Source organism: Carassius carassius, chromosome 11 (genome assembly GCF_963082965.1).
Source record: "Carassius carassius chromosome 11, fCarCar2.1, whole genome shotgun sequence".
In the NCBI taxonomy this organism is placed as follows: domain Eukaryota; kingdom Metazoa; phylum Chordata; class Actinopteri; order Cypriniformes; family Cyprinidae; genus Carassius; species Carassius carassius.
The window spans coordinates 32,034,032-32,059,371 of NC_081765.1; the positions used below are offsets into that span (position 1 = coordinate 32,034,032).

The window sequence follows — 25,340 nt, forward strand, 5'->3', positions numbered from 1 at the left end:
CTCTTAATTCTCATCAGCAGGACTAGCGCTATCGCTCGCTTCTTACAACGGGACAGATACATGTTTGCTGCTGACCGAAAGGAGGAGGAACAGACTATGAAAGAGCTCCCGCTAAACGTTTTTAAAACTCTGCCTATGCCATAGCGCAGCGCAAATCGCGTTGTATCTGAAGGGCAACGCTGAGCCCAGCGGCAAGCGCCGTGCATACCGCGTACTGTGTGAAAGGCCCAATTACGCGGTCATTATGTGGGAAACACACCGCAATAGAATAAGAATAAGTTAAACGCTAACGTTATAGTTTGACCTCCTATTAACGTTCGCGCTCTTCCACTGATAAACATGTTTAGCTTTGTGGCTAATATAATATAGCAATGCATTAGCGGCTGTAAGTGATGTTACAGAATATTTAGAAGTAATAATGATAGGACCGTTAGCTAGAACTACCACACAGTTTTTATATACAGGGTATGAACTAGATCTACAATCATTTCACATGACGAACGACAGACTCTCCGTCAAAACAGTTGATCGCTTTCTTCTGTAGTGGACTTCTGGCGCTGTTGTTAACCCTGGAGCTGCAGAGCTCCCTCTGGTGGGCACACTATGCAACACTCATAACATGAGTGAAGCATGAGACTCTGTAACTCATGTTTCATCGGCCGTTATAAATGCCGATGCCGATTTAAATGCAATTAGCTTATATCGGCCGATAATATCGTCGATAATATTAACATAACGTTAATATTAGGACTTATAGGCTATCTGCAAAAAGAGCCTGAATGCAAATGAACATATCTGCGCGGCGCTGAATGCGAACTCCTTTTGTGGATGTGTTCTTCACTAAACAATGTGCAGAAACATGGCAGCTAAACTCAAAAAATTCACGGCGTTTTATTATAATGGTGTTCAAATTATAATGGTCTGGGTGTGACAGTCCAGTCATAGTTATTAATATTCTGCTTTGTTGTTTGTCCTGCTCGTGCTGCGCGGTAAAGAGATAATCACCGTAGTACTACAATGAAGCGCTTGATTCAAAACCAAATGCATCTTATATCAGGTAAATAATATATCCACAATATATATATATATATAAACCGGCTGAAATGTTTTGAAATCACTTGTACCCTACCTGTTCGAAAGGTGTCAGTTTGAGTCTTGGTAAAGGTTTAAATCACTGCAGCCAAGATGCTCCTCTGTCAGTCACAGATTATGGAAAGTGAAACATTAATCAATAGGTGTGGTTGGATTTATTCACGCACTTTTAAAATATTTATTTGAAGTTTCTTTCTTTTCAGATTCTTATTCACGACTTTATCATAATAGGCTGTATATTAACTTACTGGGAGAAAACCGCAAGTTCTATGTGAAATCAGACATTTGAGCATTCACAGTCAGAATGCCATAATCATAACAGCCCTCGAATATTCGACTGTGAGATTGGTAGTCGAATCAGGCTCCTCAAATCGAAGCATCGAATCGTCGATTATTTGGGGTCACCCCTAATATATATATATATATATAACAGAAAAAAGTTCTCAAAAGTTAGATGTTGTCTACTGTCATCAACAGATGATATCTGAAGTGTTGTCTCCACACTACAAAATTGTATTTCATTTACTTCTCATAACTGTTAATTTAGAATTTTATTCTATGCATTTAACATTGTTTTTACTTGCTATCTGTGACATTCAGAAAAGACCTGCGACCACTAGACCACGAGCTAAACATTCAACGCACCTTAAGAATATCTCGTCTAATGAAGTCCAGCTAGCGATCAATCAGTCTTGTCGGCTTTTGTTTGCCATCCAAATGAGTGACATTGGTCAGCGTAATCTAAGATTTTCCAGGCGTAAAGTAGACCAGCAGACAGTGGTGAATTAAACAAAAGGGGGTTTTGTGTGAAGTCAATCAGTGGGAATTGAGCTGGCTCCAGACATCCCTTTAGTGCAAACACAAGTAATTATATGACTTTTCAGATTACATAGAGAAGAAATAATGCTTCTTAGGGCTGACGTTTGCACTGTGCCTAAATCTGTTGAGCTGCCATGCTGTCTTCTAAGATAGCAACTAACTGGAAACTCACAAGTCAGTGATTTGGTGTACCCTACATAGGCAACTCTAAGCATAATACAATTTTTAAGCAAAAATGCTGCCTTAGCAACTACCTTAAATAATTTTAAGAATTATTAACAGGAAAGAAATAAAAAATTAAACCTAAATAGTAAATATAAAAAAGGCTAATTCATAGATTTAATAAAAACTATAACGGTATATAAATTAGGGCTGCTCCGATCACGATCGGCCGATCGTTAATGCGCATCTCGTCAGTAAAGCCGGTTCTCTAATCAGCGGGAAAATTCCCTCAGGTGCGTGATTTCACATAGAGCAGCTGTTACTACACAGAGCTGTTGTTAACTGAGAAGATGCGCAAATAAACGCTGAAAATGAAGTGGATTTGCGCATCTTCTCAGTTAACAACGGCTCTGTGTAGTAACAGCTGCTCTATGTGAAATCACGCACCTGAGGGAATTAACCGCTGATTAGAGAACCGGCTTTACTGACGAGATGCGCATAGCGATCGGCCGATAGTAATCGGAGCAGCCCTATTATAAATAATACTAAAATAACACAGATAACAAAAAAATATATTTTGTAAATGTTGAAATCAACATTGTTTAATAAATGCAGTAAAGTAGCATACATTTTTAGTTCATGTTATCTAATGTTAACAAATGAGACCTTATTTAAATTATTTAATTATTTGGTACACTTTTTTTTGCTTTTGTTAACATTAGTTAACATGAACTAACAATGAAAACTACTTCTTAAGCATTTATTAATTTTAATGTTCACTTTAACTTTTTCTAATAGATTATTAAGATCGTATCTATTAATATTATTCAGTTGACCTGAGGTGACTTGATCTAACAATGATTAGTTGTATTTTTATTAACAAACAAAGATGAATAAATGCTGTAGCAAATGTGTTGCTGTTTGTTGCATGAAATAATTTTAACTAATAGCACCTTGTTGTAAAGTGTTAACTTTATTTGATTTATGTCTGGCCAGTTAATTACTTGATCGTTAAGGCCTTATGAACTAGAGCATAATATGGTAAACTAAGCTTTGCTCAAAGCTTGTTAATCAGATTGCTAGTCGGCATGTTCCCTAAGAAGTTAGCAAGCTCACCGATGACAGATTAGAAAGGCTTGACTGACACTTTTATACCTCTAGTAGTGATAAGGATGTGCTTTTTGTGTTATTTATGTTTGTCACAGCGCTAACTGAAACTTGAGCACCGTGTGGACTGGAATGAAGCTGATGATTTAGTGAATTATAAATTCAGACTCTCTCTCTCTCTCTTTCTGCCTCTCATTTTCCTCCTCCATCGTTCAGTTATAATCCTCAAATCTTTCTCAAATTGTGACATTGCACAAAGCTCCCAATTTAGGTTTGAACAAGCTATAGGGACGACATGAGCATATTGAAGGGTCAACATAAGCATATTGAATAAAAATAGAAAAAAGCCATTTACAAATACTGGAACATCCATGAGGTGAGCACTCGAATTCAAAGTGTCCAGATCAACTCCCTGTTCTCCTGTAAAACAAATCCTTGATGCCTCATTTCCAACTGCTTTAATCTTGTTGAGAAAGGTTTTATTTTTGTAATGGCTCGGTAATAGTGACGGGAAGTGAATTTGTTCTTTTGTTTGAGCGTAGTACTTTTCATAAAACCCATCAAACCGCGAGAAGAGAGCATTGTTTGAAATCTGTCTGTGTGTGCAGCGGAGGATTTCAACCTCTTGAAATGTCTGTCTTTGTTGTAGAGCAAGTTAACACCCACATTCCTCACAAAGACCTGCCTGTGAGAGAAGCCATATATAAATATATATATACCAAAGTGGAACATGAAAGAAGGGTAATAAATGCATTAACAAGTGGATGTACAGAAGCAGGGAGATAGTCGAACCGCTGAATTCCCAAGGTAATATTCGCAGGCACAGCAGCCGCATGCTTTTTGCTCGATAAAAAATGAAAAGCTTGTCCTTGGATGATGGCAATTATGCCTCCAGTGTTTAATAGGTTATTAAAGGAGAACAATATTAGCAAGCAGATATTTGTATTAAAAATACTATAATCTGATATAAAAATTATCGCATTATCGTATATTTTATACGTACAGTCAAAATTCATGGCAGTGAATGTTTCATATTTTTAGTTAACCTGACATCTGTGCTATACAGGAGTAAACACACTTGAAAAAAATAAATACATAGAAAATAAATTATTTTTGTAACCTGAAAAAAGAAAATCATGAACTGAAGAAAAATGTAGAAAAAATTGATAAATAAATCAACATCAGCAAGTTGCCAATGCAACACTTCTCATTTTAATTCAGTTTAAATGTATGTACTAATACAACTAAAACAAAAAAAATTAATAAAAAAATCATAGACGTATATAAAAAAACAACTACTAAAACACCCACAATTACTAAAATTGAAAATGTAAAATATAAAAATAAAAACTCAATTCAAAATATTTCTAAAAACACTATTATAGTGTCTCAATGATACTGCTATTAAACTGCGACATGTTGAATGAAGTAGAAAGACTGAAGTAGAATTTTCTTGTAAAAAGAAATCTAATAATCTTTAATTTATTTACCTATTCGAAAAATCAGGTTTTACTCTGCACTTTTTCTTTAATGCAAAGCAACAAAAAACAACTAACCACAGTGTGTAACGTGTAATTTATCTGCAGTTAAATGCATGAGGATCTGTTGAAAAAATGTGTTTTTACTTTGAGGTCAGATGTCACTTGCATTGGCATAATTGCATCAAATAATTTTATTTTCAACTTTTGCATGCAGCAATTTTGCACTTACAAATGCTCACTCTTGAGACCTGCTTTTGTTAAACGATTAATTGAAAGTCTGGCTCTGATAATGAAATGTATTTATTGCTAGCAAGTCTTGCATAGGCATTACATTGCTTATCAGTTGATAATCGTACTAGAACTGACATCTGTCTAGATTTGGACTTTATTAATGGGCTTGCTGGCATGTCTGCCATGTTCTTGCCAGCTTTCTTTGTCTTCAGCCTTTCTTAGTCATTAACTTGTGGGCCTGACAGCCTTGCCAGCCAAAGCAGTGATCCCTTTGACTAAAACCTTGTAAATTAACACAATTAGCTCAGCATCATCCTGCTAATTAGGTGTGTGTGTGTGTGTGTGTGTGTGTGTGTGTGTGTGTGTGGTGGTGTCTGTCCAAGCTGCTGGGGGATTCAGGCGAAGGAAAACCACATGCCCATCTTCTATTGTAGAAAAAGTGCTCTGATACACACACAATACACTGAAGGGGTAACATGGGATTTATTTATAGAGACGTAGTAAGTAGACATCACAGACTCTGCAAATACGAGTAGGGCTAGGTGATATAATGTTATATATTTGTTATTTTGCTGCCGATGCAAAATGAAGTAAATTGTAATGCAGTGATTTCAGTGCACCTTTAATTTGCTCATTAAGTGACAGAAAGACTGTGTAATTAGACTGGTTTCACAATACTTTGTGTCCTGCGCTGCATTTTTCATATATTAAAATGTTCTATTGAAAATATAGGCATATTTTCAAATGTTATTAATTAGCTGAATGTACTGTATATCGATCATATATATCATTTATGATCACATGCTACAAGAAGCGATCATCTGTTTATATCATGTTTTGAGAGGTATGTTGAGTTTGCCATTGAATACAGGGACAGTGGCAGTCTTTAGGTAATTTGACAGGCTTTAGAAATGGACACATGGCTAAACGCTTATAAACAGTGTCTTTTTCTGTGACATCTTCTTCTTTGTGCCGTGAATAGTGTTTGTGAGTGCTTAGGCCCAGTAAGCTCAGATAAGCAGGAGGCGTGAGCACAATAACACGCCTGCTGGACACTGCAGCCAAACACTGTTGTCATCAGAAGTCTATCTACAGACGGCGAGAGTGCATGTGCGACCACCCCCGTCATCCCGTCGGCTCTTGAGTAAATGTCCCTTTGATAATCCCATGATGTGTCTAAGATGACAGCGTATGTAACTGCTTGTGTTTGCAGATGGAGTTTGGGATTAAACTTGATGGTGGCTTTTGAGCCCCGGAGCCAATAAAAGACAGCCTGCAGAGAGAAAAGACAGTGAGAAAGAGAGAGACAGAGCCCAGCGCGTCAGCGTGAAAGGAAGAGAGAGAAAGGGGTGCATTACAGTGAACGAGATGGAGGCAGGCATGTTTTTTTTCTTTCCCCTTTCCAGTTCCCTGTGCTCCAGGAGGCGGGCGGCAGACAGAAAGCTGTTGTAATTCATGCCGTGCTGTGAGTTTGTGTGATGAAAGCAGTAGAGCGCTGCCTGGGAGATTGCTTTGTTGCACTCCTCCAAGCAGATTTGAAACTGTCTGGGACTGCTTTAGATGAGAGTTGGATTATAGAGTGACCTGCGATGTCTGTGTCACTCGGCTGTGTGCAGGGTGCATTATACTGTTCTAACCAGGTGTTGGAGGCCCAAATCTGCACTTTTCCAGCGATACCAACTGTAAGCAGTGCCTGCGATATGAAGCCAGGGCTCTCTGAGAGTTGGATGGGGGAAAAATGGAAATAATATTATACTCTTGTTGTTTCTTTTTAAAAGCAGTTGCTTATTGGATCATTGATTCTGACATGTCAAAATGGAAAACCCTGAAAACCCCAGTGGTCGACCAATGTGTTTTTAATGACAAGCACTTATTTCTGTATAACACTGATATTTCACAATATTTATATCCACAGTTCTATAAAATTATTTGAAAATAATTTTTATAAAATTATATGCATGAATAAAATGTATTTAAACATTATGTAATTAACATTTGCAAGCCATAACTGTTCAAAAAAAACTACATTTTCTACTCGCAGTTATCAGATAAATTTCAGCCATTTCAGATGAATCAGCATGGCAGATCTATCAGTCTCTATTCATTAGTCCAAATTTCTCACACCTGCTTGTTTTTGTTTGTTGTTTGTTTAGGCTTAAAGATGCAGTGGACCCCAGAGCATGTGCAGTGGGCCGAGCAACATTTCGACATCTCATCCACAACACGTTCTCCTGCACATAAAGCAGAGGCATACCGTGGACACCTGCAGAGGACCTACCAGTATGCCTGGGCCAATGATGATATATCAGCACTGACGGCCTCCAACCTTCTGAAGAAATATGCAGAGAAGTATTCTGGTATCCTGGAGGGTCCCAGTGAGAGGGCACTCCTGTGCTCGTACTCCGAGAGTGCCCCAGGACTCTTAAATGGACGCAAGTCAGAGAGTGAAGCATGGCAGGAGGGGATCTACCCAATGAGCTGTGCTGCAGATGTGGTTTCTGTAAGTAAGACTGGCATGACACCCGCCCTGCCTCCTCCAGATGTGACGGCAAGTGTTGGCAGCTCCTCTGGGGTGGCAAGTAACTTGAGTGAGCCCAGCTACTCCAGTAGTAACTGCGGGAATCATGTGTCTACTGTACTGCACTCGGGGATCTCCTCTCAGGAATTCGCGAGCAGTTACAATGGCTCGTACTTGCATTCCACTTACAGCGGTGGGCAAAGCACACCAGCTCTCCCGTCCCCACATCCTTCACCTTTGCACAGCGCTGGGCTCCTTCAGCCTCCACCCCCGCCACCTCCTACCCTAGTGCCCAGCTATAATGCAAGTTCCCCCAATCTCTCCAGTTACAATTACCCTCCAGCAGGTTATCCCCCACAGACTGCTGTTGCCCCAGGCTACAGCCCAGGAGGAGCACCCCCTCCCTCAGCTTACTTGCCCTCAGGCATTGCTGCCCCCACTCCCCTACCCCCTTCCACCCTTCCCGGTTACTCCTACCAGTCCCACCACCATGCACCAATTGCACCAACACCTTTGAATGGCAGCTCGGCCAACACACTGAAAAGAAAAGCATTTTACATGACGGGTCAGGGAGAAATGGACTCCAGTTATGGAAATTTCAACTACAACCAGCAGCATTCTGCTCAAAGCCCCATGTACAGAATGCCAGACAACAGTCTTGTTGACTCAACCAGAGGGAATGGATTTGACAGGAATGCTGACACATCATCTTTGGCGTTTAAGCCCACGAAGCAGTCAGTGCCACAGGATCAGCAGCGGAAATTCGGCAGCCAGTCTGGCAGGGCACTAACCCCTCCTTCTTACGGATCCTCCAAAGGTTCCTTGGGATCCCTGCGCTCCGGCCAGTCATTTGGAAAGTTTGGTTCCCCTGACTTGAGTGACCACGGTGATGACAGCAGACAGCATCACCCTCATTCCATTGGTACGGCCACTTCATCCAGCCCCCCCGCTGAGGAGCAGTTAAAAAATAGCGATGCTAGTTTGGTAGAGATAGTCACCACTGAGATTCTGCAGCAGGTACCCCCTGTTGACTGGAGTGACATTGCTGGACTGGAGATGGCAAAAGCTACCATCAAGGATGAAGTCCTGTGGCCTATTCTGAGGCCAGACATGTTCAGCAGTATGGCCACATTACCTCGCAGCATCCTTCTCTTTGGACCTCAGGGCACAGGCAGAACTCTGCTCGGCCGGTGTATGGCCAGTCAGCTTGGCGCAGCTTTCCTCATCCTTAGTGGCTCTGCTCTGGTCACAAAATGGCTTGGAGAGGGCGAGAAGATCGTCCAGGCCTCATTCCTTGTTGCTCGTTGTCGGCAGCCTTCTGTGGTTTTTATCAGTGATATAGATCTGCTGTTGTCTGCCCAGTTGAATGAAGAAAGTCCAGTGAACCGAATCAAGAGTAAACTCCTCCTCCAGCTCGATGGAGTTCTGAGCTCACCAGAGGAACATGTTCTAGTAGTATGTTCTACCAGCAAACCTGAAGAGATTGATGAGTCTCTACGAAGGTACTTTGTAAAACGGTTGCTTGTCCCCTTACCGGATGCCGCCGCACGGCACCAGATATATAGCCAGCTGCTCTCACAGCACAACTACTGCCTCAGTGACAAAGAGGTTGCATTGCTTGTTCAGCGGACAGACGGCTTCTCCGGGTTGGATGTGGTCCGACTTTGCCAGGAGGCCATGGTTGGTCCTCTCCACGGCATGTCCAGCACAGACCTTTCAAGAATGATGCCAGGTCAGATGAGACCAGTGTCATACCAAGACTTTGAGAATGTGTTTTGCAAAATCCAGCCCAGCATATCACAAAAAGAACTTGATACATACACTGAATGGAATAAGATGTTTGGTTGTAGTCAGTAAAGAGTGAGGGTGTAATGAAATCTTAGGGGTGACCTCCTTTGCTCTAAGAGGGGATTACAATTCAGCATTCTTTGCGTGACACATGCAATTAAATAGTGTGGTTATTACAAATGTAGACCCCTAAAGAAGAACCTGAAGGACTGTCAGATACAGTTGAATGATGCATGGCTGTACTTAAGTCAAGGTCTGGCCCTTTGCACATAATCCAGACAGAGAAATACTGTTTTCTGGGCTCAATACTGCAGACACAGAGCTCCACTTACCGAGGAACTCTGTAAGTCAGGACCAACTTCTTTGTGTGTAAATATCATTCTGCTGTTTTTGAGATTTTGTTGCTATGAAGTGCCTGAAGTGGTGCTTTATTGATTTGTATTTGTATTTGTTTGCCTCACCATCTACATTGGTGGCATGTGCTAATATAGAGAGCTTTAACATGAAACTAAATCAGACATGTTCTGCTTTTCATTCATTTCCTTGTTTTTGACACAAAATAACAACAGTATTCCTCAATCAAGTCTTACCTGTAGACCCCAGGAAGGGCAGGATAAGGTCCATGATGTACTTTGAATCCGGATCCTAATTTATGAAATTCACTTGTTTGATTTTCTTCAAAACCTCAGGAAAGTGATTGTGATTTGTACAGTACCTCAAAAGGATTATGAGATAGCACTACATACTGCTGACTACATTGGGTTTGGTTTCTAATTTGCTTCTTCTAAAACTCTAGATTCACCTCGACCATTAAAAACATTAAAGGATATGACTATGAATGTAACCAGAACATTCCTGGGTTGTTTGGAAGAAAGATTTGGGGAGTTCCTTTTTTATTCTTATTGTTCCTTCTAAATTATGTTTAAATTCCTTTGTGGACATTGCTTTAAGTTTCTAAAGCAGAATTGTGTGCCAGTATTGACAACAGCACCTGTTCCTCCCTGCATAGCACAGTTCAGACTCTACAACGAACACTCGAGTCGGAGATGGACACTATCTGTTGTGTAGATTAGATTTGTCCAAAACGAGGTCAGTGCCAGAGTATGCAGTGGACTTCAAAATTTGCGTGTTTGCAGAATAGAGTTGGGGTAAATCACAACTTTACAAAGAGGCTACAAGATTCTTAAAGTGGAAATATTTTCACATTCTTCATAACACATTTACGTATGGTTCGTTTTTGTTTCGAACTCTGTCCTGCTGCTGTGTGGTGTTGGTGTAAATATATCTGAAGGATCACTTGTACCCTGCATTCTGTTCTACCTCAGTTATTTTCTCTGCAACTAGAACAGAAAGATGAGAGCTTGGTGTCTTCAACCTCTTTAGGTTTGCTCTGCTCTGAAGCCTCCATAAAGAACAAGCTGCCTTTTTTCCAAAAAAAGAAAGAAACAACAAACTTTTGTCTCAAACTACCTGTGCAATTCTTCTGCTTTGAGTACCCAGATGACGGTAAACACCCCTTTGTGTTAACACACACATTATTGATGGGGTCTCTTTGGGGCCACTTACTGGGGCCATGTTCCCTATAGCCAGAAATGTACTCTACGCAAGTATGCAAGTGCTTATAGCAACGCATGTTAGAAGAACGCTAGTGTTGTTGCTTTCCAAAATGCATCAGACTGCAATTCAGAACGTAAGGCATTGCTATACACTTTTTCTTCATTCATGCTGCATCCCAGTTTGCATACTATCTGTCCTAAATAGTGTTCGAAATTAGAATTACTGTGTCCAAAATCGTAGTATGTTGAAATGAGTATTCCAAAGGTACCCATATGATTCCATGCACACTTTAATGGTTAATATTGCCCACAACTCAACACATGAATTATAATTACAAACACAAGTAAAAAGTGTCTATGTTAAGTATAGAAAGTTTGAGTGATTTATTAATCAGTATCTAATCTATGTATATATGAGCTCTTGATTGTTAATTTTTCGAAATTGAGATTGAAGCTGTATAAATGATATTTCCATTGATGTATGGTTTGTTAGGATAAGACAATATTTGTCCCAGATTCAACTATTTGAAAATCTGGAATCTGATATTACAAAAAAAAAAAAAAAATCTAAATACTGAGAAAATCACCTTTGAATTTGTTAAAATTAAGCTTTGATATATTTACAGTAGAAAATTGACAAAATATCTTAACCCTAAAAATTACTTAATTAAAAATATCCTAATGATTTTTTGCATAAAACTAAAATTTATAATTTTGACCCATACAAAAATGTTTTTTTTGGGGGGGCTATTGCTAAAAATATACCCCTGGACTTAAGACTGGCTTTGTGGTCCAAGGTCACATATACATATAATGTTATTCACATTATTACATAACATTGTGAACTTTTGTAAAGCGTTTGGTCATTAACTTGCATCATTATGCAAACAGACTGGCAGATCAACATGCTGCTTAATTTATCTCCAATATGGTAGGAAATTAATTTAATTGCAGTGTGGAGAATGTTAACTGTAATCAGATGATTGACAGGGCAGGTTAAATGGTGATAGGATACACATAACCAAGCAAAGTGGTCTGTTAAAGACGCAATTATGATGTTTTATGTCCCAAAGAGTACATACTTTTATGGTTTAGTATAAGGCGGCAAATTAAGATGCAGCATCAAAACAAATACTGTAACAGTTTAATTTGATAATATTGCTGAGCAAGTTAGTCAAACTCTTTATATTTTTATGTTTGTACACCCAGTTTCCTGGTGTAGACATTTAAAGGAAACTATCGCCCCTTTGAGTATGGAGGCATGTTACTTCCACAATATTGCAAGTACGTACAACATGCTCTTGCAGTACTTTAACTAAACTTTTGCATTTGTGTACTTGCATACAGTATGTTTCTAGTTCAAGGTAGCACAGGATGTTGGTAAGCGGAAGAGGAAACACTGTTTGAATGTATTATTTGTTTGTTTCTTGCTACGTTTACTTTCTCTGATCCTTTGAGTCAGCTTTTTTTGTCTAGCACTAGAGTTGGTGAAGCGATGCGTCCCTTTTTCTCATGAGTCAGTTTTTCTCTGCCTTTATATCATGTGTCTCAAATGTTGGAGAGGATCCACACTCAGTTTTTTTTTTTTTTTTGGTCCACTGTAGTGTAATTTGACTCCATTTTAAGGTGCTTATTTAGCAGTCGGAGGCATCATTCATCCAATACATGTGTATATATATGACAGATAGTCTTTTCTGTAGCTGTGAGACACCACTTTCTTCACAATGTTCGTAAAGTGATGCGTACACCCAAAGGACTATGATTTCTAGCCTTGTTTTGTCGTCTAAAGTGGAAACATTATTTTTCTTAAATGGTATTTTCATTCTGCTTTCTTGTTTTTGTTTTGATGTTTTGAAGAAAAGTTACTATTGCGCAATTTGTCAAATGCACTTTTTATGTTTTGTGTTAAACCCTATCCCACTTAATTGTCCTCCCTCAAAACCAAAGCGAACAAAGCTATTTAAGATCAAAAGCTGATCCGTATCTCTGACGATTTGAATTCATCCACACTTTTAGGGAAATGTATATGGGACTTCACATTGATTAACCATGTGGCATCCACAAAGTATAGCTCTCAGTTTTGTTGACAATGATCATACTTTGGATTTCAAAGCCAAATAGCACTGATGAACAAATCCCGCACTGACCCTGAAAAGAAAAATGATCGTTTAGTGTTTCCGCTGGTGTTTGTTTTTTTGTTTTTTTTAGGGCTGGTGCTCTGTTAATGTTTGTGGCCTAAACGCCCTTGAACAAAACAGATTCCTAATTTTATTTTTGAAAGCTCTTTGTAATTGGTTAAATGAATGTTCTTGACAGCATAATATAAATTAAGACAGAAAGTATTTATTCATTTACAAGAACACGAGGCCAGTTATTTTTGTTTCAAAATAATAGCCAATATTATTGCATTTACTTGTTAACATAAGACTAGTTTGATTCAACTAATTTACTTTGTTAAAGCTGTATGCAATCTTTTAACCTCAATGTCATAACAATGCACAGTAAAGCCAATAAATAACAGGAATCATCGTGATATTCAGGCATTCATCCACTAGGAAAGTTTTCCCACTTCAGAAAGGTCAATTTAAACACATTTACAGCTTTGTGCTGCATAATTCAAAGTGCTTTAACAAAAATGCTTTTGAACCCTCCAGCACTCTTGATCAGTTTACTTCCGTTGTAAGTGTTACTGTAACTATGAATTTTGATTTGTTTGTTCTTTTAACTGATGGATTAGTCCAAATTATTTTCAGTGGTAATCAATATTATGCTGTCAATAGAGCTTAACTTGTATTGAACCGGATCATTCCTTTAACTGATGGCAAAGGAAATGTGGGAACATCCAAAAAGTACCATGTTTTAAAGCACATCTCCTGTATGGATATAAATACAAAAAGATCACTTGATTTTGTTAATTTGCTGTATTAATTTGCTTTAGCGCTATTGTTGATGGTTGTTTCCTTCAAGTGGTCACCAGTGTTTGTTTTTCAACCATTTTTCTTTGACCATTTCTACCTCATTGCTACATATTGACATGTAGTACCTATGTTCTGTCTTTTTTTGAATGTCACACATTTGTATAAAATAAATAAAAAAGAAGAAAAACGTATAAAAAACAATAAAAAAAGGCTTGTTCTTTAATTTGAGCAGTCTACCTCAGAAAGACTGTGTCCGTACACTTAGCAGTGGAGTAGCTGCACAAACTGAAAAGACACATTAGGCAGAGACGATGCACACTGACCACATGAACTCGACGATTCGTTATGTCCCCACAATCTGGAATATTGTGAACTGTATAGGTCTTCTCCAAGGTCTCTACATGCAATTTTTTCCTTTCATTTTTCAATTGAAGTAAATCACTTTCCCCCCTTTGTGAACTGTAGTGTGCATGTGGATATGTGTGCACTAATTATGTGTAAGTGTGCATTTTTATATATGAAAATCCTATGTAGGTACATTTCATATCCCATATTTGTACATTAGATACACTTGCACATTTGTGTACTTCGTGTACATTTGTTATTAGTATAACAGTTTAAAACGCACCACATACATGTGTGTGTGTATGTACAATATTGCCATAATTACATTCAACGTAAATGTATTTTCATGTATGCATAGGGACAAAGGACAATAAAAGATCATTCAAATGCTTTTGAAACGTCGTTTTTCATTTTTCTTTCTGTTGCATTCCAGATACACCACAATTTAAGTTCAAATCTCTGTTTTTGCTTTTCTGTGAAATTCTTCTGAAATTAAATTACATGGTAAATGGAAATATGTATTTGAGAGAGACCTATACACTGCACAATATAGCAATTTTTTTTTTTTTGACTTTGTAAGAAAGAAAGAAAGAAAGAGAAAAAGAAAGAAAAAAAATCTAATTATAACGGCACCAGCATAGACATCCAGTAATGACAATTTTTACATTTATATTTGTCTATCAGTTTGTTTGGAAATGCACAATGTCATTCTCATGCATGAATGTGCAAATTTAAAAAGCTAATGGATTTCTTTTCAGGAGCCAGCCAATAAAATCAAATCTATTATGTGTACAAAACTATTAACTCCCTCAGATGGTAGAAAACTAAAAGTTCTTAATCTGCTTATTTTTCCATCCTGTTTTCAACATTCAATACAAATTTTTATATTTATATATGTGCTCATGGTATACATGTGATTTAAAAAAAAAAAAAAAAAAAAAAAAAGATTCTTAAGTTCCTTCAGAAGTCTGTTCGTGCACTATTTGGGACGGAGCCTTTGGAGAAAAAAAATGAATTAATTTATAGTAAAAGACTTGATTTTTTGCGACAAATTGAAACTTGAAAATCATCCCAACGTTCAACTGTGCAATGTTGCTAACCATAAGCAATTTTTACTACTCAGTCAAGGCTGCGCACTTTTGCGTTAAACAAAACTGAAGCTTTTAAAGCACAGTACCTGGAGTTTAAGCATGCACGCCTTAAAACGAGTCGTCCCGATGCTACCCAGTAATTACGCTTCTGAAAGATGACCATTAGCATCTGTTTCCAAAACCATTTGCTGCATTTCTTAAATACAGTTTCCATTGTTTGTGATATTTCATTATTCATCATTTCGAATAAGACATTCCATTAATGCCCTGGATATTTTTTTTTTTTTTTTTTTTGATGGCATAATTATGTAGTTGGATGGTCTATGCGTGGGAAGTTGCAGTACAATTAACATTGGGAAGTTGGTGCATTTGGTGCCCATGGCTGTTTCATTTGTAGAGAGCTGTGTGTCATTTCCACGGCTGTACATGTTAAAATACTCTCTCTTAATGGATGCAATTCAACAGGGCCCTCCACACAAACACAGGGAATGCGCTCGCAACGAGGGGACGAGAAGTATTTTTTATTGAGGTGATCATATTTGTAATTTATGTCTTAAATACAGAGGGAAGGTGAACGTCACATTGAGTTTGTGTTTATGGCCTCTTCGTGGGAAGATAAATTAATCGGACACTAATGAGAGAATCATTGTAATTTCTTTCTCTTTTGACTGTACATTTCCATTTTATTTCAAATACCTGGAAGGTTGCCTCAGTGTTCATTAAAATGCAATTAATTCTGCAACTCTGCTGTTGAGAGCATGGTGTCTGCAAGTCTGCTTTACTTCAATTCAGGTCACAGCGTGGCAGCCAATACCGGCTAGTGTTGCTGAGTCATGCATCGACTGATGTTGGCTTCTAATCAGGAGGCTTTAGCATCATCAGATGTCTCTGGTCACTTTTTATTTCCTTAAGCTCGTCCTTAATGTCACACCTCAGGTATCACACATTAAATTGCTCAGCACTGTATGCATTATTTTAGTGCTTTATATTTTATTTATTCATATGATTAGGCTAATGAACATTTCCAATAGAAATTAGTCCATACATACAAGGCATCACAGGTGAACAGGGTAAAACTTTTTTTTTTTGTTATTACATTTTTCTTCAATTAAATATGCATAATTTTCCAGAGCAGAAATTTACAGCCAATTTAAAAATTATTGCTTCTTTTTGTAATCAGACTAATTTAATTTTTTTTTTTTTTTTTAAAGCTCTGCATAATTTTTGTTGTGGTAAGTAGCCTGTAAGATTACATGATTTTACATTACTTTTCGTCTTTTGAAATGAATACTGTTTTTTGTTGTTGTTCTAAATAGCATATTGTCATACTACTACTATTACTGCCATACTGTATACTGTGCATAATATGCAAATTCTATATGCATAAAATACCTAATACATTTGCTAAAATGTGTACTCTGCATAACAGAATATACTGCTACATACCTATTTTTTTATATACATACATACGTTCATGTCCAGTCTGACAATGACAACTGTGATTTCTTTTCTCTTTCTTTACTCATTTAAAGGGTAACTAAACCCCTGGTCAGAGCCTGACTCCACCCACTGGCAATATTTGAAAAATGCCGAAAAGTGGGCAGAGCACAGCGGAGATAGAGGGGATGAACCGAGGGCGGGGCTGAGAGCTGACTCTGACAGCTGCTGCCAGAGTCGCTAAAATGGAGAGTTGGGGGTACGACTGTAGTGACGCAAGTAGCTTTGCAACGGAGTGTTCATTTGAAGTAGAGGACTTTTCTCCCCCACCTTCAACTGAAAGTGGATGATGGCGAGGTGTCTGTGGCCTGAGCCATATCAATTCGAGCCGCTGGCTCAAACTGCGGTCTTAACTCCCGCACCGCGTCGCTTTTCAGCGCGAGCTGTGTGGAGAAGCCCATTTCCACCTCCATTGCGTTGGAGAAGCAATCCCGCGTAAAATAAAGTTTGCACACTCCAGCTCTAGGCGGGAAGTCACGATCTTCCAGGCCAAGTGCATGCAAGCACTGGTGCCTAATTTTAAAGTCTGCTGGTAAACTATGCAGTCCAGCAGTGCTGTCGCAACCAGAAACACCACACATACGTACCATCCTGACCACTGTACTAAATACAGATAAATCTATGCCAACTTTGAAGCTATCCTTACTGATGCAATACTATGCTACTAACTATGCTTCTAACAATACTAACATTATACTAACAACTATGCTAATTAACTACATAGGCTACTCGAAATAATCTAAATAACTATATAAATGCTATGCTAAATAGATGCTATAATAGTCTATCCTGATCTTTTTCAATACTCGCAATTCCAACTTCTGACTCACTACTACAGTAATTTTGACGTAACAAGATGGTTTTATACTGCCAAGGGCGTGGTAGCTCGTACCAAGGGGCGTGGTGAGCTGGAAACTGCTTACGTCACCGGCTACCGCTTACGTCACTTGCCACCACAACATCCAATAGGAAAAATCAACTGCAGTAGCCACCGTTCAACCTGAAGAGGGCAGCACTCACACGTTTTTACACCATATATTGTAGAATTAAAACACTTTATACTCAAATGTCAAAAAAGTTACTCGAATCAATGAGCAGCACTAATAAAGCCCCATTCTTAGAGATCATTAACAAAAAAAAAAGTTGGTTTAGGGTAGGGCTGGGCGATATATAGAATATTAGCGATAATATCGGAATAATTTTGACGACGATGTAAAATTAGAATATATCGGGAATATCGAATAGGCTATTTCAAATTCAAGCATACTTTCCCAAAAGAACGCGCCAAATGTCCAAAAAAGGAACCTGTAACTGCTGACTGCTCTACGCCCCTCTACTACGAGAGCTTTAATGATAGCGGTTGCCAGATAACAAGAGTTTAAATCTCCGAATCAGAGCTCCACTGTTACAAGGATACATTTTCTGCCCGGTGTTTGCTTATTTTAAGCAATCTGGCAACCATGCGCACGTGCTCACTCCTCATTGCGGAAGAGCCGCCGACGATAATCTGAAAACACTAACAAGCTGGAATTGAGCGATCTAATGAAAGCGTCGTTCAGCCGGTCTGTGTTCTGTCGTGAGATCTCAACTGGATGTCAAAATAAATACACTTACTCGACCGCTGATGTTTGAATAGAGAAACATAGGCTATGGCCATTTGGAATTACTATTGGGGAATTTCACTGATATGTTTACCAGTTTCCATAATATAGACAGAGAGAATGCAAAAGTCTTTGGTATTCATTTATATATATTTATATATAAGAAATAGCTATGTGCTTCAGCAACTAGCTCCCCATCTAAGAGGGTTTTTAGTGTCAGTAGGAACATAGTTTCATGCCACAGAGCTTCTCTTAAAACCACAGACAGTTGACAGACTTAGCTTAAAAACTTGTTAAAAAAATTAAAATAAAACACTTATCCCAGTTGCATAGTTTAAATTGTGAATTGCATGCACTAAAAAGTTGACAGAATGCACTTTCTGTAACTGTTACTTAATTTGCACTGCTTCAGTTACATATAGGCCTACATGTATTTATTTAATAAAAAATTGTAAGTGATCTCTTGGTCTAGGTTTTTTTAACTGCTTAAATTAGCTGTTTAATCTAAATAGTTTTTTTTTAATGGGCAAAAGAAAATCATGTTTTATTTTTTATTATTTAAATGCAAATGCAAACATATCGAGATATATATCGAATATCGTAAAAATTTTGACAATATGGAGATATCATTTTTTTTTTTGTATATCGCCCAGCCCTAGTTTAGGGTTTAGTTACTCTTCAATCAGAGTACAAGAGTTAAACTAACTGCATGTAGTTTTGTGATTTTGGAGCCCCCTACAGTTGGATTGAATATATCACTTTCGTAATTACAGTGGAACTTATGAATGAAGTCATGGATAATTTTGCAGCAGGTAAGATTCAGTTTCATGGCACATATCATTTGTTTCTCGCCACCTTATTTTTTCAGTAAGAGCTGGCTTGGCCATTTGTAGAGGCCATGCAATGAGAATGTTTTTAAACTGATATTTTGAGGTGAAAAAGTACATATTTGATTTGATATATATATATATATATATATATATATATATATATATATATATATATATATACACACACACACACATTAGAGCACAACTTTAATACAACCGTCCTTGATCCAAAGTTCTTTACAAATAAAGTATCAGATAAGAAGCAACAGAGATCAAAATTAAAAGAAACATGATAGATTGATACACACACTGCCCAATGTTCATTAGGTAATAAGATAATTTCAATTTTCCAGCATTATTAGAACACAATGATTTTTATACAATACAGCATGCTTTAAATCCATGAAGCACTGGCAGCCTGTACAGTCAGACTCCAGGCCTCAGTTTGCTGTCATCAGTTTTAGTATGATCAATGAGATATTCACTTTCCTTTGTTTCTCAGTTTCAAACAAACAGAGCCGGATATGAAACTCTTCCTTCCTCATATTGATCGTCTGGTGTGTGTTTTTCTGCAAGTGAGCCTGTAGAATATAATGTGCATATATGTATGTGTGCACTTAATATTCTGCCTTATTATATATATAAAATAAATAATAAATGACAAGAAAACAGGAAGTTTTTGAGCATAATTTTCCTTCTGTTATTAGGGTCTAGTTTGTAAAGGTCCACTAGAATCTGAAGTTATGTAAAATTACACAATTATTAGGGCCTGTTTTGTGAATATCAATATCAGCTTCCAGATTAGAAAGATTAATGTATAAAGTCTCTGAACTTTTACACACACATACACACAAACAGTGGTAAGAAAACATTCTTCATTAGCATTCTGATGAAAATAAGTGTGAAAGTCTGTAGACTTTATTCCTGGGCAAAACAAATGACAAAACACACATAAAAACATAAGAAATAAGTGGTGATAAGAAAATAGGAAAAACAAAGTTGTGTAAAATAAATTAAACCCAGTTACTAGAGGCTATTCTGTAAATTACTGGAAATCCACTTATACTAACATCTTCATTTTGATGAAAGTGAAACAGAAAAAGTCTGTATATATTTTGGACAGAACCAAGTGACCAAATACACACACATTTGAAAAATAAATAAAATAAAAAAAAGTTTATAAAAAAATTATTAAAAAGGTGATTAAAAAAGGATAAATAAAATAAAGTTGTGTAAAACAGGTTACACTCCAGTTATTAAGACCTTTTTTGTAAATATCAAACATCCACTACTAATATCAATGTCTTCATTAGCATTCAAATGAAGCAGAAAGTCTGTAGACTTTATTTCTGGACACAACCAGTTAGTGACTATATACTATACCATACTATACTATACTATACTATACTATACTATACTATACTATACTATACTATTCTACACTACACCACACCCTACTATACTATACTATACTATACTATTCTACAATATACTATACTATAATATATTATACTATAAAATACTACCTTACTATACTATTCTACAATATACTATATTATACTATATTATATTATAAAATACTATGCCTTACTATACTATTCTACAATATAGTATAATATACTATACCGTACTATACTATACTATACTAACCCTAACCCTATCATGTAAAACAAATTACACTCCAGTTATTAGGGCCTGTTTTGTAAATATCAAAGGTCCACTTGTCCTAGTTGTTAGCTTCCTCATTAGCATTCTGATGAGCATGGAGTGCAAAGTTTGTAGATACTGGAAAAAACAATAACTGATGAAACAAATATTCACAAATAACAAATACAGTAAGTAGTAATAGGAAAAATAAGTTAAATAAGTGTAACGCAAAGTGTAAAGCAAACTAGACTTCAGTTATTAGGATTTAAATGTAATTATCAAAGATCCACTCAAGCTAGCATCCTCATTAGCATTCTGATGAAAGTGAAGTGGAAAGTCTGAATAAACTCACAGTATAAATAAATAAAAAATGCTACATAAAACAAATTAGATTCCAGTTGTTAGGACCTATTTTATAAATATCAAAGATTCACTATAGCGTCCTCATTAGCATTCTGATGAAGACTGTAGATATTACTGGATAAAACCAACGAACCAACACACACACACACACACACACACACACACACACAAATAAAAAATAAGTGGAGAAAAAAAGGGAAAATAAAGACTTCAGTTATTAGGACCTAAATTTGGTAAATTTTCATTAGCATTAGTGTCTTCATTACCATTGTGATGTAAGTAGAAACTCTGTAGAGATTTCTTGACAAAACCAACACACACATAAAAAAAATCTATATCTTTATTTATTTTTTATTTTTTTAAATGTTGACTGAAAAATAAACAGGAAAATAAAGTTGTTAGGACCTAATTGTACTAGTAAATAGCCTATCAGAGCACCACTAGCGCTAGCGTCATCATTAGCATTCTGATGAAAGTGAAGTGGAAAGTCTGTGAACTATATTCTCTTTTATTTCTGGCCAAAACCAATTGAGCCAAAAAAAAGGAAGAAGAAATAAAATACAAACGGTGATAAGAAAGAAGGGCAAAACTAAAGTTGTGTGAAAGACATTACACTCCAGTTATTAGGGCCTATTTTGTAAATATCAAAGATCCACTTGTCCTAGCGTTAGCTTCCTCATTAGCATTCTGATGAAAGTGGAGTGGAAAGTCTGTGAACTCGGGGGTTATCTGACGCCACAGTGCTCGCGCCGCGCGTCTCGCTCTGTCTCCCGCGCACACGCGCCGCTCAAGAGGATGAGGCGCAGACCTCTCTCAAATCACTTCCTTCATAACAATTAAAATATGCAAAGTGATAATTTTCTTTAAGTAGCCTTAAATGTGCAATCGATTTAAATGTGAGGGAAATTGCCTAAAGCTCCGAGCGAGGAGGGGGGAGAAAAAGAATAAATTATGCAAATCGCAGAAAGGACTCTTGAAAGCCTAATTTTTCTGTAATAAGCATACGGTTTCATTTAATTTTTTTGCCTCTTATTAAAAGTGACAGTTCTTTTGCACCGTCTGATGGCTACTTCTGACACAAGCCGGCGGAAATGACCGGCCAACTAAACGCTAAGCGTTTTCTCTGGCTTTTAGATGATGGTTACATTCACAAAGTAATTATGCGCCGGAGAGTCCAGAAATAAGCTTTAATTACATAGTAATCGCCTCTGATGGACACTGGGAAGTGTGAGAGCTGCCAGACTGCAATCCATCAATGCCAAACCCCTGGCCACTTTTAATTCTCCTTCATTTGCATCATAACCTCCGCACCAAGTTGCACAAATGCTGTTAAATGTTAATAGGACCTGTCTCTCTACTCAGAATGAATGCTTAAGCCGTTTTCATCTTTCTCTTTCTCTCTCCCCCCACGACCCTCTTTTCTTCCACTATCTCTCTCTCACCCTCCGCGCACGTCTACGCGCTCCGTCTCCTGCGTGCCGTCAGGAATGCGCGTGTTAGTCCGAGTCCGAGACAGCGCGTGGTCACTGCTGCACTAATTGGGAGCACTATGCTAAGTTTTATCTTCTCATTTCTAACAAGCCATACACAAAATCCCTGACGCCTCTCTCTCTCTCTCTCTCTCTCTCTCTCTCTCTCTCTTTGTGTGTGTGTGCCGGGAAAAAAGTGAAGGATTTGTTAATGGTTTGTGTGTATGAAGTGTGTAAGTGCATGATATAAAAAAGAAGAGCATGCTTTTCATGTGTACTTTGCCTTACCGCATCTGAGTACTACTGCAATTACTTGATAAAATCTGACAATGTGCCCGTAATCGTTCTCTTGCTCTCCAACACGTTTGCAAACACGCGCATGTGTTTTTCTATCACTTGCCAGTTTTATTTAGCTAATTCAGAAAAATGTCATAAGGTTTATGCTTCATATTATTAGCACAGCATGTGGATAAAACTACACATAAAATTGTACAGAATTGTAAAACTGGAAGAAGGATAAATATTGGGTGAAAGTCAACCTGTCAAGAAAATGTCCACATTTCACATCAAGAACTGAGGAAAAGTGTGTGTGTGTGTGTGTGTGTGTGTGTTAGGACTTTAGGACCAAACTGTGTTAAATAGTGTGAATACATTTATGAATTGTAATGTGTTATATATCGCTTCTGTTACATTATCTATCTATCTATCTATCTATCTATCTATCTATCTATCTATCTATCTATCTATCTATCTATATATTTATATATATATATATATATATATATCTTTGCATTATGACAATGCAATACAATGTGAAGTTATATATTACATTTTTTTAATTGCAAATATCTGATAGTAGTATTTGCTGTAGTAGTATATATGTATACTGTATGTAGTAGGTATATAATACCTTTATGCTGATTTTACAAAATGTTTTACAGTTTCTTACTGTAATTACAGTACAATATTGTATTACAGTAATAAAAATCAAGACTAATAATGAAAATTACAAAAATAATACAAATGATGCCATTCTTATTAGAAAGATAATGCCATTATTCAAAATATCTCAACACATTATGAATTTATTTAAAAATGAATGGTTTAATTAATTTATTTAAATACAGTACGATTTAAATAAAACATTTTTATTTCCTCTTTTTTGCATTAAGACATTATTAGGCTATTAAATTAAGAAAATTATATCTGTTTATTAGGACTAAGCTTTGGGAAGGTTGGAAATCTGAGAAGTGACTGCTTGCATTCTTGATTGATTGTTTTGACCTGTAAATGTTCTCCAGAGATTTTGTAATAATCACCTAAATGCATTTATTTCAAGTTAGGAGATATTTAAATCTGCTGTTTATATATATATATGTATATATGTGTGTGTGTGTGTGTGTGTGTGTATGGTTAGTCACTCATAAAGAAAGAGAGAAACAACGAAAGTGTCTGTGGACTGCCAAGAGAAGCAGACTACACTCTCACACTTGTGCATTTCTAAACGCATTTAAAGAGCTTCCAAAAAATCGATATGGAATAGTTGCTCGGTCCAAACAGGGATGTGAGACCACAGAGGCTGCTGTGTAGCTGCAGGCAGGACTGACTGTGTGAGTAAAGGCGTAAGTGCATGCAGAACATGAGAGATCCATGTTTGTTTGTGTGTGTGTGTGTGTGTGTGTGTTTGCAGAGAGAGAGCGAGAGCAGGTGGCTGTGGCCTCCAGTCAAACCACCAAACTGCCCACCTCCAATTAGCACTTGACTTTGCTGCATAGAGTTAAAAACGCAAAACCTTCACTCCTCCATCACGGAAGAGAAGAGGTGTCTGGTTAAGGGTCGAAAGGTCAACCTGCTGAATTTTGCGAGAGCTGAGATGGCAGCGGTTGCGATGTGTATAAATGTGTTTCACGTCAACCTCGCTTAGCCTTGCCGATCGGCCAGAATCCCTGCTGGTTGTATTCAGGGGAGGAGTTTAAAATAGAGATAATTTCTGCTTCCTGAGTCTACAGGAACAGCATGTTGTACCCGAGTTGACTTGGTGCCAGTATTATTTTATCACTGAGGTACTATTGTAGATTTTATTTATATATTTATATGTTTTATTTCCATTTCCTTTTAATTTTAGTTAAAGTTTTGGTTATTTTGTTATGGTTTATTTTTGTCATTTTTTAAAATACAGTTTTATTAATTTAGTTTGTTATTTTAGAACATGAAATAAAACTAAATGACAATAAGGAATGTTACCTAGCTGAAGTAAAATGTGTTTTAGGGTTTTTTATTTATTATTTACACTTTATTTAATTTATTTCATAAAATGAAAATGTTTTTGTTTTTGTTTTATGGTTTTAGTTTAAGTTAACAACTATATATGGAAGAAATATAATAAAATTATCTCACAATTCAGACTTTGTTCTCAGAATTTATAGAATTTGTGAGATATATAATTATTTTCTTGATATTGCAATAATAACTATTATTTTTTTGCTTCTGCCATGGAATAAACTGTTTTTAAAAAAGGTAATTGCATATTTGTTTCTCACAATTAAAACTTTTTTTCTTTTAATTGCAAAGAAATGCTGTGAAATAAAAAAATATATCAAAATTGTGATATAAGTAAACTCATAAGAGCAAAATAAAATACAAAAGTGAGATAAAAAGAACATATTTACTTGCTATTGTGAAGCAATTTTGTGAGAAAAAAAAAATCTAAATTGTGAGATAAAAAGTCACAATTACTATTTGTATTGTTTTATTCTGGCGGAAACTGGCTTAATAACCCTACTTTCTACTTTGATACTGGGGGAGGGACATTCTCGTTCAACACA

General features: G+C 36.9%; 1 protein-coding gene across 3 annotated transcripts in view; it reads left to right on the forward strand.

Annotated features, from left to right (window-relative positions):
• LOC132153205 (fidgetin-like) overlaps positions 1-10,881 on the forward strand; it is a 62,145-nt gene extending 51,264 nt beyond the window's left edge. For all 3 annotated transcript variants that reach the window (XM_059562546.1, XM_059562547.1, XM_059562548.1), the window contains one exon: positions 7,046-10,881. In XM_059562546.1, coding sequence (XP_059418529.1) covers positions 7,046-9,267 — 2,222 coding nt within the window. In that variant the 3' untranslated portion in view covers positions 9,268-10,881. The remainder of the gene's footprint in view (positions 1-7,045) is intronic.
• The last annotated feature ends 14,459 nt before the right edge of the window (positions 10,882-25,340 follow it).